At 40.8% G+C, this 15454-nt stretch overlaps 1 protein-coding gene across 3 annotated transcripts in view; it reads right to left on the bottom strand.

Moving 5' to 3' along the window:
* The window catches only part of LOC121855003 (GTPase-activating Rap/Ran-GAP domain-like protein 3), a 332851-nt gene that overhangs the window by 123401 nt on the left and 193996 nt on the right, over window positions 1-15454 (bottom strand). For all 3 annotated transcript variants that reach the window (XM_042349827.1, XM_042349828.1, XM_042349829.1), the window contains one exon: window positions 12503-12601. In XM_042349827.1, coding sequence (XP_042205761.1) covers window positions 12503-12601 — 99 coding nt within the window. The remainder of the gene's footprint in view (window positions 1-12502; window positions 12602-15454) is intronic.

Genomic DNA, 15454 nt, shown 5'->3' with positions numbered 1-15454 from the left:
CAAGAAAATATAATAACAGTCGAACCACCGAAGTCCTAATCGGCTTTAGAGTGGGGAAGTGATGGGGGATGGAGAGGGGAGTGGGAGAAGGGAGGGGACGAAGAGTGGCAGAAGTAAGGGTGGTGGGGGAATGGAAAGGAGAAGGGAAGGTAAGGGAAAGGGGAGAGAATGTGGGGGAAAAGAGGCAGGAAAAAAGAGGGAGAAAAGGATGAAAAAGAGGGAGTGAGATAGAGAGGGAGAAGAGAGGGAGAAAATCATTGGGGAAGAGGAAGGTAGGGAGGGAGAAAAAGATAGGAGAGGAGAGAGGAGGAAGGAAGAAAAGTAGGAGGGATGGTAAATGGAAAGAGAGATGGGTGAGGAGGAGAGTTAAATATGGACACTTGGGGAAGAGAATGGGGAGGGAGTTATGGGAGAGGGAGAATGAGTACGAGGGGGTGAGAGGAGGGTGAGATAGGAGGGTGAGAATAGGAGGGTGAAATGGAGGAGGGGAGGGTGAAATAGGAGGGGGTGAGATAGGAGAGGGGGGGTGAGAGAAGGGAGAGTGAACACAAGTTGCCCTCATAAGAAAATTTAGAAAGCAGTGATGTCGAAGGGAGATGGAGAAGGTGAGGGGGAGAGAACGAATGTGTAGGGGAGAGAAATGTGTGTGTTGGGGAGAGTGAGTGAAAATGAGTGTGTTGGAAAAATGGGATGACATTGAGTGCGTTGACAAAGAGGGGTAAACGAGTGTGTGTGTGTCGTGAAATAGCGAAAGTGCGTTAGAAAGTGAGACGAATTTAATTAACTATACCAAACAAACTAATGAACAATGAACGCACTTTATCACCTTCATACATCACCATAAGTATACACAAACGTACACATGCACCATACATGTATAAAATGATCAGAAATATACACATGAACCTTGACTGAGGTTTTATGTTCATATATGTATAGAACTATCCAGAATGGGTCGTCCGAGTGTGCGTTATAGCTAGGGGAAGTGTATTTTATGAGAGCGTTTTCTATAAATGGCGTAGGGGGGGGGTGACTTATATTTATAGAAAACGGGAAACTTTACGCCGAGCAGAGTGGATTGGAAGTCCAGAAAATTTATGAGTTATGGCTGATATTAGGAGTGGGAGTTAGTGTGTGTGTGTGTGTGTGTGTGTGTGTGTGTGTGTGTGTGTGTGTGTGTGTGTATATTTTAAGACTGAACTATTCGACCAAAATGTTACACAAATTTCACTGGCTCAAATTCTTACCAAAATGTTACTCTACATGACAAAATATAATGATATTAATTCCTGATAACTAGTACAGTATAATGATAACGAAAAGAATAAAAGAACAGTTATCCTATTAATAATGACTAAGACAATAATGAATAAGATAGACATAAACAAACAATGAAAATAATTATACACGAAATGGTAATAAAAAAAAGTGGTATCCTGAGAGTCGACCAATTTAATAAGGTGTGAGGAAGTGTTGGGCCCAGAACCACGTCTCCCTAACACTGTTTACCTATCATCAAAATCACATTAAATGGCAAATTCAATGATCGACTTTCAAGATCCCCAAATTAGCGTTCTCTCTCTCTCTCTCTCTCTCTCTCTCTCTCTCTACGTGTGTTTTCCTTTTCCTGAAATTTTTGATATCTTAAAAACGTTTATACTTGAGTTACAAACGTTCTCTCGTCATAGGAGTTTCCGTTTCCAAATTCCTGATATCTTGAAAACGTTGTTATTCCAGCAATAAACGTTTTCTCATATTCACCATCTCTAGAGCTAGTACACACACACACACACACACACACACACACACACACACGATGCGAATTTAATACAATATTGTTATATTTCCACTCCGTGAGGTACATCTTCAATTACTGTCTCAGGAGAAAAACCTCCAAGCTAGTTCCTCGTTGTCTTCCCTCCCTCTCTCCTTCACTCCATCCCTCCCTCCCTCCCCCCTCCTTCACTCCCTCCCTCCCTTCCCTCCCCCTCCGTCCCTACTCTCCCTCCCTCTGCCTCACTCCAGTACCAATATATGCCCTGTGGATTGCATTAGTTTGGGAACTTAATAAAGTCTTCATGAAACTCTCCGGGTTAAGAAAATTCAAGGATGAGGACAAGTAGGTCGCTTAATTGTGTATATTGTCTCCTGTAGTGTGGTGGGGTGGGGTGGGGGTGGGGTGGGGTGGGAGTGGGGTGGGGTGGGGTGGGGTGAGGATGGGAGTGGGGTGTGTGGTGGGGTGGGGGTGGTGTGAAGGGGTGGGGTGGGATGGGGTGGGGTGTGGTGTGTGGTGTGGGTGGGGTGTGTGGGGTGGTGTGATTAAATAAGCTGGATTCGGTGGGTAATATTCATATGTTCAATTACTTAATATATGTATGATGTTATGCACACACACACACACACACACACACACACACACTAGTAAAAAACGTAAATATAAATACCTGGACACAAGTAGGTCAAAGGTGAAAATTATAAGAACGCGCTAACAACCTTTAAAACAACTAATTCACCACAACTCACAAGATTTACTATGATAACAACCATTATAATTACAACTTTTATGTCGAGGATTAATGAGCTAGTAGTCGAGACATATATCTAACCTAACCTAACCTAGCCTAGCCTAACCTAACCTAACCTGATCTAGCCTAACCTGATCTAGCCTAACCTAACCTAGCCTAACCTAACCTGATCTAGCCTAACCTAGCCTAACCTAACCTAACCTAACCTAGCCTAACCTAACCTGACCTAGCCTAACCTAACCTGACCTAGCCTAACCTAACCTGATCTAGCCTAACCTAACCTGATCTAGCCTAACCTAACCTAACCTAACCTAACCTAACCTAGCCTAGCCTAACCTAACCTAACCCCAAAAAGCAATGATAGTCAAGAATTGTATCATATTACAATCTTAGGGGCAACTGTTTGGATAAAAATACATACAGTAACTCAAAGTAACTCATAGTAACCCACAGTAACCCACAGAAACTCACAGTATCTCACAGTATCCCAGAGTAACTCAAAGTAACCCAAAGTAACCCACAGTACCCCGCAGTAACTCACAGTAACCCACAATAACTCACAGTAACTCACAGTACCTCAGAATAGCCCACAGTAACTCACAGTACCTCACAGTAGCCCACAGTACCTCACAGTAACCCACAGTGCCTCACAGTACCTCACAGTAACCCACAGTAGCCCACAGTAAGCCGCAGTAACCCACAGTAACTCACAATCGCAGCCATTTACCCATACAGGTACAAGACGTCTCTGTGCTCTCATAAAACTCACGTATACATCATGTTTAAAGCCACTAACAATCGCTCGTTGTTTTACCGCTAATTCGGCAACAAATAAAACCTCCTGAAGGGCGTCGTCACATTGGTGTTCCTTGAGACTCTGACCTTTACGGATGGCCATTTATTAAAGGGTTTCTACTGCCGGGGCAAGAAAGTCCCAAGGCACAGATTTTTCATGGGTCATATTGCCATTATAGAAAGGTTAAATATTTCGTCTGAAGAAGGAGGTGAAGGAGGTGGTGAAGGGGGGAGAGATGGTGTTGGTGGTGAAGGAAGAGGGAGGGAGGTTGGCGTGGATGTTGGTGATAGTGGAGAGGGAGATGGTTGGTGTTGGTGGAGACAATTTTAAGTGACGAGACTAAGGTAAGGTAAGGTAAGGTAAGACAAGGTAAGGTAAGGTAAGGTAAGGTAAGGTAAGGTAAGGTAAGGTAATAATTTCCTGCATGTAAAACTACAGGCACCTAGCTTCCGTCTGGGGAGGGGGAGAGGAGTGGAGTTGGAGTTTAGTGTGTACGTGTATATCTAATGCGGAGAAAATGAAACACGTTTTATCTGATTAACAGGAGAGAGAGTGTGTGGAAAAGTCTGAAAGCGAGGGAGAGGGAAGAGGGTTGAGAGTGAGAGGGATGAGAGGGGCTGGCTGAGAGTGAGGGAGAGGGGTGAGAGTGGGGGAGAGGTATGAGAGGGAAAGTGAGAGGGGAAAGAAGCCGGATCAGAGGATATAAAGTAAGTTAGGAATCTATATATGAAAAAAACTACACACACACACACACACACACACACACACACACACACACAGTTGACGCATATTAATAACTCGCTCCTGGCTGTGTGTGGTGGGGGGGTGGGGGAGTAAGGGGAGGGGGGAAAGGATGGTGAATGAAGGGGATAGAGAAGAAGAGGATAAGGGAAGAAGGGGAGGAGAAGGGGAGAAAGTAGAAGAGAGAAGAGTAGGAGTATAAATTAGTGAGACAGGTGTTACAACATTAATTAGTTGTCATTATCAACAGGTAATCCACCATCTCGTCTCCAAATCCTCTCAAGGACGCTTTCTACTCATCTTCTTGACTTTGTTTCCATTTAAAACCTCACTGAGAATTGTTTACAAGTCTGTATATCCCTCCAACATTGTTTACATGTGCAGTAGTTTCCTTCAGGCAGACAGAATGTAGTTTATTCTTCACCCCGGTTGGTTGATGACCCATTCACGTGTCTCCCCTGTTCCAATTAATTATGACTGACGGGTCTATTATTTGGTATATTATCATTATTTAGTTTATTATTATGAATACTAAAGTCATTATCATTATAGTTATCAAAATATGTTATCATCATATAGAAACAAAATTAGTCCAGCTGTTATGCGAATAAACTGTGGCTGGACGAACTCTTCCCCCCTTGGAGCCTTGACCCTGGGCCCTTTGATGAACTCCATCCCACCTCAGTATGGCGTCACAGTATGAACTAAATAAATAGGTAAAGTAAACACACTCTTGCCCCCACCACCACCAACAGCTTCTGCCCCTTGTAAACACTGGAACATTCACGTGTATATGACCCTTGGTAACACCCCTCTCGTCATACGCAATTCCGAGAGAGAGAGAGGAGAGAGAGAGAGACCCATGGTAACAACAAACTTGCACGTCTAACTCTAAGCCCTCTGCATAACCCCAAACATCCACACATTCATCAACATCGTATACAATCGAGGGGTGGGATTTACCAGATATTAACACTAAAACATCCATTTATAACAATATAACGAATCTCTAAACATTCCCTTTCCTTCCAGACTTAATGTTTCACGTCACTCATGATATTTAACCCCCTCTTAGCTGTAATGTTTTATGAGTGTACACAACTAAATCTCACAAACACACACCCTCTTCCACCTACTTCGACCAGATTAAAAACATAACGTTCTTCATCATCATCATCACAGTCCACATGTACAATAACGTAATACTCTTTTTTCTCTCCACGTTTCATCCTCTTTCCCTTCCTTTCTCTCAAGTTAGACATCTCTCTCATTGATACACATTACTACGTTCACTTATCACCACCATCATAGCAACACAAAGTGGATACCTCTACTCTAATGTCCTCAAGTCATCTGCTTCTCCCCACTCTATCTTTCCTTCCCTCTATCTCCTTCCCTCCTTCTCCTTCCCCCTCCTCCTTCCCCAGCATGATACCCAACCATTCATTTATCCCCTCAATTGTCGTGATAATTACCTCGCTATTTTATGGTCACCGTTTACTGTACCTAACAGGCTCACTCTCAGCTCACCAGATCTCACTACCATAACCATCCGCTCCATTTAAACACACATACACACACACACAATAACATACATACATACATACATACATACATACATACATACATAATTAAGGTGTGTCTGTCTGTCTTTATGTGATTGTGTTCTGTTTCTTTACCTGGATGTCTGTCTACCTTCTATTTCTGTCTATCAAATGTCTATGTCTGCCTGTTTATCTATATATAACTTTATATCCATGTCTATCTATCTGTCTTTTCTTGTTTACGTCTGTATCTGTCTATATGTGACTGTCTTATCTATCTCTGTCTATCTATACCTACATGACCATCCACCCAGCCATCCGTCTCTCTCTCTCTCTCTCTCTCTCTCTCTCTCTCTCCTCTCTCTTGATCGTCTCGCATACATCTCCTTCCTCTTTTATCTTCCGTTCCCGATATCCTCTAATTTATCAGCCTTAATCTCTCCTCCTCCTCCGTTCCCCCCTACAATTCTTCCTCATTCGCGTAATTCTTCCTCCCCTTCCCTCCCTCCCGTCCTCCGTTATCTGAGTTTTCTCTTGATTTCTCTTTTATTAAGTTTTTCTTATTTGCTCTAGTTTGTTTATCTGTTTTGCTTGTCTCCCTGTTTCTCTCACTCTCGTTCTCCCTGTTATCCCTTTCTCATTGTCTCTCTCTCTCTCTCTTAATTTATCTCTATTATTGTATTTCCCTTTATTATTTCTCTCTCAACAGGAATAACAAGACCAAACAAATAAAATAACAATCACAACAAAGAAGAAATCACACAAGTATCCATAATAATACCACATTTCAATTACCCCATTAACAGGCAGTCAGGTTATTGCAGACAAATTATAGTGACGAAAAATTACGAAAAATGTTCCAGGTGAGAAATGGCACAGACGAAAAATGACCCAATGACGAAAAATTACCCACTGACGAAAATGACCAATGACGAAAAATTACCCACTGACGAAAATGACAATGACGAAAAATTACCCACTGACGAAAAAATGACCCAATGACGAAAAATTACCAACAAAAATCTACTCTACTCTGAATAAACTAACTAAAAAGTGAATTAAATACCTGAATACTAGATGGTTAATGAGAAAACCAATTTATAAGACGAATTAGACTAATGCATTTATTTAAAAAGATGTAAATACACTGTTTTGAATACGAGTATGTTAAATATATTTGAGAGAGAAAGGAAAACTAAATATCGACTTAGCATAAAAAGCTACAATAATATACAAAGCTATTGGACTTAAAACTAAAAAAAAAATTCTTATTGAAGTAAGATTTGCATATCATATTTATATTATCATTATATCTGTGCAGTTGGTCGCTTTTATATATTTTTCTTTTTATAAACTAGTCTTCATTTTGGGATTTTTTTTTTACGCAAGATTTCAATAAAATTATAACAATATATAACTTTATTCCTATATGTAAAAAAAAATATATATTTAAGAAGAAAAATGAATAAAATCCTCATCGCCTTAACCTTTCCCTCATAAAACAAAAAACAAAATCCAAGTCTATTACTTTTGTATGGAAAAAAAAAACATCAACTCACTTATCGGATAAAATTTGCATATTGCCAAAAACAAAATCCACCTTGAAACTACTTGGTGCGAAATGAGAACTCTAGTCTTATGGTTATATTACGCTAAGATTATTTTATCAAGCTTGGGAGGGGAAGGAGGAGGGAGGGGGGAGGGAGGGAGGGGAGGAGGAGGGGGAGGGAGGAGGGGAGGAGGAGGGGGGGAGGGGAGGGAGGGAGGGAGGGTGGGGAGGGAGGATGGAGGGGTACTGCTTCTCTTGTCGCCCGCCTTTACTGATGCAAGATTCACTTCACCTCCATTATCGGACAAGATCAACCTGATATTTTCCAATCCTTTTCATCTCTTGCTCCTCAGAACCTTGATGTCTTCCTCCTCCTTCTTCTTCTTCTTCCTTCCTTCCTTCCCCGATCGTCATCATCTCCCCCTTCCCCTCCCTCTCCCATCTCTTTGGTGTGTGTGTGTGAGTGTGTGTGTGTGTCTGTGTGTGTGTTAAGGTGGTCTGTTGCTTCCTCCTCCCACCTTTTCTCTCCCCCACTGAACCATCTTAGCTGACCTGACCTAACGTGACCTTAAATTACTGAATCAACGACCGCCTCTCTCTCTGAGTTAATATAATCACCCCTCCACCTATTCCCCTCTCACGCCCCTATTGTCTCCTTCCTCAACCTACTACCTCCCTCCTTCGTTCCTCCCTCCTTTCTCCCTTCCTCCCTCCTTTCTCCCTTCCTCCCTCTTGACCCAGGGTGGTGCGTCTGGGTGTCGGGGTCATCACGGGTCGATTAGGGCGTCTGGGTGTGTAAATGAGATGCGTGCGTGTGTGCTTAACGCCACCGCCAGCCCTCTGCAGCCTGTCTTATGGTCACACACACACCCCCTCCCTCCCCATCGTCACTGCCCCACTCCCCTCCTCCCCACCGTCACTGCCCCACTCCCTCCACCCCCACTGCCACTCTCTTCCTCTCCTCTTCATCACTTCCCTCTTTCTTTCTTCATATCCAGTCCCCTTCACCACTTCTTTCTTCCCTCCTTCATTCTTTTTGTTCTCTCTCTCGTCTCCTCTTCTGTCCTCACCACTTCCTCTCTCCCCAATCTCACCTCTTCTTCACTCATTATCACCTTGTACATTACTTCCTCAATCCTTCTCCTTTCTTCACCTATTCACCCTCACCACCTCCTTCGTTTTTCCCTTTCCTTCTTTTTCTTATCTCTTCTTGTTCTGCTCGTCATCTATTTTTCTCTCTCTCTCTCTCTCTCTCTCTCTCTCTCTCTCTCTCTCTCTCTCTCTCTCTCCCTTAATCCAAAACAATGATTTATGAGTTGAAAGTAATCCCACAATGGCATAAAATTCGAAGACCCTAAATAGGCCTACTCATCTTTCTCATAGGCCTACTCATCTTTCTCATTGGGAAGATCCACATTACTTACGATCCATTATTGTTTATTTTTATCAGGCATCCACGTAGCCATGTTGTATATATTGTGATTTTAGTATTGGAAATAGTGTTCGTAAGTTACCCGAATTATCATAAATTCTGAGTACTGCGACCTGACCTGACTTAACCTGACCTGTACTTTCAATTCTACGTATGAGCTTTAATAATTTTCATAAAAGTATTTTGTTTACTGTAAGGTGTCAAAATATAATAATTTGTATAATTTTTTGAAGACTTGAACTCTTCCCCAAAATAACTAAACAATCTGACCAACACACTATCCATTCCGAGGGATTTTTAATGACACAATTTTAAAGTGAAATAAACATGGGGTGGGGCAAATTTTAAATATATTTTTTTCACTAAGAATATAGGATTTTTTTCCAGTACACATAAACGAATATATTTCACGTATATTAAATGTACATATAAGCATAAAGAAGTAAAGAACCTATGTTAAAATTCTATTGTAAAAAAAAATCGCATATATACAAAAAAACGAATAAAAACAAAACGAAGAAACAAAACAAAATAAATAAAAACAAGAGAACAACAGACAATTCCATACCACAACAATATTCTTCTGTGTATGAACGGAGCAGTTACCCCACACACCCCCTTATAGCCAGCACCTGTCGCCCTTAAAAACCCAATGGCATAGAGGTCAATATAACCCCTTTCATACTCTATCCCTCTGGTCCTCACGAGGCGAATTAAGGAAAAATACCTACATTAATCCCGTGTTGTCTGCCACAAGGGGAGGGGGAGGGGGAGGGTGAGGGTGGTGAGGGGGGAGGGGTGAGGGTGGGTGAGGGGTAGGGGGAGGGAAATGGTGAAGGAGAGGGGGTGGGGTGGGTGAGGGTGGAGGGAGGGAGGGTGGAGGGGAAGTGGGTGGTGGAGGGGAGGGTGAGAGAAGGGTGAGGGAGGTGGTGAGGGAGGGAAGTGGGTGGTGGAGGGAGGGGGTGAGAGGTGGAGGAGAGGAGGGATCATCATTGCCCTCCCCAAGAACCCATTATTACTATTTAAGGGGGCTGAAACTAGACTAGGGGCTGAACTAGGACTAGGGGTGAAACTAGGTGGGGTGGCTAGGACTGGGGCTGGGGGTGAAACTAGGGCTGAGACAAGATAATACTGAAACTCGAAACTCGTCCCTTGAGTACAATGACTTAACACCTTGAGTCCATTTAATTAACACCTGCCATTATTCTCACACATCTGCATACACCTGTTCTCTCTCTCTCTCTCTCTCTCTCTCTCCCTTCTTCCCTCGTTCACCTAACAGCTTCGACTTTCCTCCTCTCCACCATTACATTTACCATTCCCTCTTTTTCCTCTCTTCTCGTCCTCAGAACCCTCACTCTCCTCCTCTTCCTATCTCCCCTCGTCAGTCCCCCTCACTTCCCTGTTCCTCCATCACACAATTTTTCCTCCGTTACACTCCCCTTTCTCTCTCTCTCTCTCTCTCTCTCTCTCTCTCTCTCCTTCCTTCCCTACCCCCAAGGTACTACCAGCAGAGGCCCCCCATATCTCATATACGTCTCCATAATTTGACAGGTAACAGCTGCTGCTTCTGCTCTTCTGTTACGCTGCTAAATGGATGTCTATTTATTTATTTATTCCTTTTTCTTTTCGTTTGTCTGTCTGTCTGTCTCTAATTTTGGTTGTCAGAGGGATTTGGGACCTCCTCTCTCTCTCTCTCTCTCTCTCTCTCTTCTCATTTTTTTCTATCTACAAACTTCTTCACTCTTATTCTTCCATATCTTTCACTAATTCTATACCCGAGTCATCTCATTATTTTTCTGTTTCTCCATTACCGTTCTTGGAAAAACAAAAATACAAGTTTCTTTATCAACAAGCATCTGGGCTTTGACCTCTCACAATGAACGGAAAAAAAAACCAATAAAATAAACTTAACAAAATTAACTCCAAATATATCGTTCACTAAGATCTAAGTCATTAAGGAGATTAGCAAATATTTAGGAAAAAATAAAATTAGAAAAAAGGAATAAATTTTTCTCTTACTGTGAACCAAAGCGGATATATACAGTTCAAAGAAAACAATTTTAATATTTTTTTTAGAAGATGTTCGTTTCATCAGGCGAAGGTAAGGCATTAGGGTAAATAGAGTTTGACTTGGTAATACTAGGAGTGACTGTAAGGATCTCTTTGAGTTTTGTTAAGTGTGGGATTTATATTTTTTATCCTTTCCCTTCCTTTCTCTGTCGTAAGGGTAGTTAAGAGAACACACCGATGAGAGAACACACGGATAAGAGAACACACGGGAGATAGAACACATCTCAACACATCTTAGTAACGACAGAACACATTTTAACACATCTCAATAGCGACAGAACACATTTTAACACATCTTAATAACAACAGAACACATCTCAACACATCTTAATAACGACAGAACACATATCACAGTTCATATCATCTCAGCTACAACCATTTTTTCCCACAGACGAAACATAATGGGTAGCTTCTCAGGTTCCCAGTTAAGACGTGAACACTACACTCGCGCACTACCAGAAGCCAGAGCCAAGGTATTATAATGAGTTGAGAAGACAGTGAAGACGGGGTTGAAAATATTACATGCGGGCATTAAGTTACATTCACAGCAGGAGATGTTGAAATGATAGATGTAAGATAGAAGCGAATGATATAGAATGATAGATAATGATAACCTAATAATACAACTATGATTTGATAAAACTATAGATTAATGAACTCAACACGATACACGAACTAACTGACCACCACCACACACACACACACACAATACACGTAGATGAGGACAAAAATAGTAACAGTTTTCCTCCTACCACTTCCCTTTCCTCCTCAGAGATGATACTACCACGCCTACAACACATCCGGGGATTAAATTCTCCTGGGCTACACAAATGGATGCTGGGACACACCACATCCCATCCCACCGAGGACACACCCAAACACATCCCCCATCCCTACCCCAACACCCCCCATCCCTACCACTAAGGACACATCCCTCCATATCCCCTGAGACCACACACTACTTCCCCACCATTGAGGACACACCAGGCAAAATAAACTGTGCTGTTATTTACCAGGACACGAGTGGAGGAGACAGCAGTAAGGCGGTAATGTATTGTACACAATATATGTTCACCACTTCTTGTAAGATCTACAATGGCTCGCCCTGTCAAACTTGCATGTAATAACAATGATGAAGTGGACAAGTATTGGGGAGGGATTTACACACTGAAAATATTGGCTCCAAGAGGATATTTCAGCCTCAAAAAAAATAGGTGGTGAACCATTTTTTATTTTTATTTTTTGTCTGAGCGTTAAGTTGAGCAAATGTATAGAAATGTTTTATTGTTTTTTGTTTGTTTTTGTATTTAACTCCTTGTTTGAAAAAATATCCTATATATATAAATTATAACGGGAAAAATACTCATTGTTTTTATATATAGGGGAAAAATGAGTTAAAGGTATTTTTAATGACTGTACCTGTGTTTGAAACATTAATCAAAATATATATCGAAATTTAAGTTCACAGGCAAAAAATTATATCGAATTTTTAAGTTAATGAAAAAATATCACAAATTCAGCTCGAAGAATATTTTTTAAATGTTTGCATACAATTTGAAGCAGAATGATTTATAGCTTGAAACAGAATCATTAGAATCAGTTCAGGTAAAGCTCGAAGCGGTTCAGATAAAGTTCGAATCAGTTCAAATACAACTCGAATCAGCTCAGATATAATTTGAATCAGTTCAAGGTATAATTTGAATCAGCTCAGATATAATTCGAAGCAGTTCAATCACAACTCTAAGCAGAATCTTTTAAATATCCAGACATAAACATCTTAAGAGTCACAGTTCGAAGCAAAAGATCCACCAACACCTCAGTCAAGAACAGACTCATCCTTACCTTTAACATCAAGTCCCCCTCTGAACTTGTCCCAGCCACGCAGACGGACCCGCTCGCCCAGCAGACCCAGAAACTTGTCGAATTGTCGGCTGCCGCCCTCTGAAGGGAGAGAAAGTAAGATTTTATACACATCTGAGGGGAGATAATGGGGGAGAAAGAGTTGATACATTGTCTAAGGGGAGAGAAAGAGAGAGTTGATACACGTCTGAGGGGAGAGAAAGGAAGAGAAAGTTTATACACGTCTGAGGGGAGAGAAAGGAAGAGAAAGTTTATACACGTCTGAGGGGAGATAATGGAAGAGAAAGGTTATACACGTCTGAGGGGAGATAATGGAAGAGTTGATACACTGTCTGAGGGGAGAGAAAATAAGAGAAAGTTTACTGAGGGGAGACAGAAAGAAAAAGTTTACATATTTTCTTTATTTACTTCTAAATTTTTAAATAATTTCTCTACCATTCTTTATACCAACTTTTATTAACTTTCCTTTAACTATTTTACTAACTTTCATTTATTTACTTTATTTTCTTTTCATTATCTACATTTTACCCCACATTCTAACCCATTTTCCTTATTTATCAATTTATTTTCCATCTACTTGTTTGCCGGGAAGGTGCCGGTGCCAAGGAGGGTGCCTAGTAGCGTGTTCAGGTGCCGTTTCTGTAATGGCACTGGTGGGATGTTAAGTTAAGTTGAAAAGCTTTTATCCTAACGGAGCCCAAATTCGATATTTTTTAATGAGAGAGAGCGAGAGAGAGAGAGAGAGAGAGAGAGAGAGAGAGAGAGAGATTAAAGAAAATATGACAGAGACATCATGAAACACCAGAAAAATCTCATCTAGTGTTCAAGTATTCCCCCGACACTTGAGTTAGCAAGCAGCCACCTCACCTTCAGGAATAATAACGACCTATAGTGTGGCGTATATTCCAGTGCAGCCCATCCTTCACCGTGTCTCAGGGGGCCCATTTATCCAGGATATTCCAGAAACTTTATAATTCCAGGGGCCTGAAGAGCTTCCATTATTCTAAAGTGACTGAGTAGCTCCCACAATTTCAAAGGGTGGCTGAAGAGCTTCTATAATTCCTAGGGCCTGAAAAGCTTCGGCAATTTCAAAGATTTAAGAGCTTCTATGATTCCTGGGGGCTGAAGTTTCCATAATTCCAAAGTGACTGAGGTGCTTCCACAACTCCAAGGGGGCTGAAGAGATTCCATAACTCCAGAGGACTAATTATCTTACACACACAATTCGCTAACAATATCCACACACTGATAACGATAGTGTACATGAACAGTCCAATTAAAAAACCAAGATACTGGAAATAGACTCTACACACATGTTGTTCAATTACTTCACATTTTCCAGAGATCCCCCCCCTCACACACACACACTAACACGACACTCGGGGAAACTTTACAACGTCAGTGTCTTCCAGGAAACAAGTCCCTAATTACTGAAAGCTGCTTGAGACTGTTCATAATACCAGAACACCCCACCAAGGTCTTCATATTTCTTCCAAAGGATAAGAAACTCCATTAAATCAAGGAATTCATGAACGAGTGTAAGTCCGGCGATTTTCAGGAAGGAACATAACTCGAAGGATTTGACAGGGCAGCTACCGAGTACGGAGGGAGGGTGAGATGGTTTATAGATCTGGAGACTTTAGAAAAACACCAGTTCCTCGTTTACTGATGGTCAGAAGTCAAGACCTCTCTCTCTCTCTCTCTCTCTCTCTCTCTCTCTCTCTCTCTCTCTCTCTCTCTCTCTCATAACTGTACCTAGTCGTGGTGTTTTATAGGACTGAAAGGAACTGCTGTTATTTCACGTCATTTACAGACGCTCAAACAGGCTTTATGTCATTTACAAAACCCTAACATGGTAAAAGTTTCACATCATTTACAAAAGTTCCAATAAGACATGTGTAAAAAAAAAAAACATTCCCAAAGGTGTAAATGAACAATAAATAAATCTAAATATATTCAAAGAACGATGATAAACCTTGGGTATATTTCTTACTAATAAGGGAAGATACAAAACGAATTAGGATCATGGACAAACAAGCGTTACGACCCAATTATAAATAAACTAGACTAAAAAAAATGATTACAACTTAAAACAAACTCTCTCTTCCTTCTCTTTTCTCTGTTTAAATAATAATTTATCCATAAGGCAACAAAGGCCACAATCTATTTCTTTCAAGATTAGAAAAACGAAAAAAATGGAAATGTTCTAAAGTACAAGAAAAAAAGAGTAATTTTAATCGAATAAAAAACCTGATAAAATAAACCCAGATTTTTATACCGAGATCATAAAGATTTTTACAGTCAATAAAAGGAGAAAACACGACACATCCAGACTGTGTGACTGTAAAAAAAATGTTTACAGTAAAATTCTATATTTAAGTGAGAGGGAGAGTCGTCACAAAGGCTGATTTTCGCTTAACGCAGGAATTCGAGGGTGAGGTAAGGTGAGATGATGAGGTGAGGTGAGGTTAGGTTAGGTTTGGTTTGTGAGAGATGCTGAAAAAATACCCTGATTACCCTTAATAAAGTCCCTAAATATAAAAATTTTCCTTATAATCTCAAAAATTTCCCCCAAACTAAAAAAATAATGTAAATACACTTAGATAGGTGAAGGGAAATAGTGTACTAATCCCTTGAACACGCGGTTCCCTCTGAGCTGAGTAAAATCGCCTTATGTTAACCAAATAAAGTATTAAAAGTGGCAGCGTCCTCGTAGTGAAGATGTTAACGTGATTAAGACTCCACTATTCCAAAAATATTACCGTATTTTTTATTGAAAACAAATAATAAACTGAGAGCGAGTTTTATATATGACTGAATATAAATGTCATTGAATACGATTCATTCTTTATGTATGTATGTATGTATGTATGTATGTATATGTGTATGTATGTATGAATGTATGTATGTATGTATGCATGTAGAAAGACTGCC

The sequence above is a fragment of the Homarus americanus genome, unplaced genomic scaffold (assembly GCF_018991925.1).
Source record: "Homarus americanus isolate GMGI-L3 unplaced genomic scaffold, GMGI_Hamer_2.0 scaffold16022, whole genome shotgun sequence".
NCBI classification, from domain to species: Eukaryota; Metazoa; Arthropoda; class Malacostraca; order Decapoda; family Nephropidae; genus Homarus; species Homarus americanus.
Note: the sequence above shows the minus strand (reverse complement) of the source record. Positions and strands in the feature narration are given on the sequence as shown.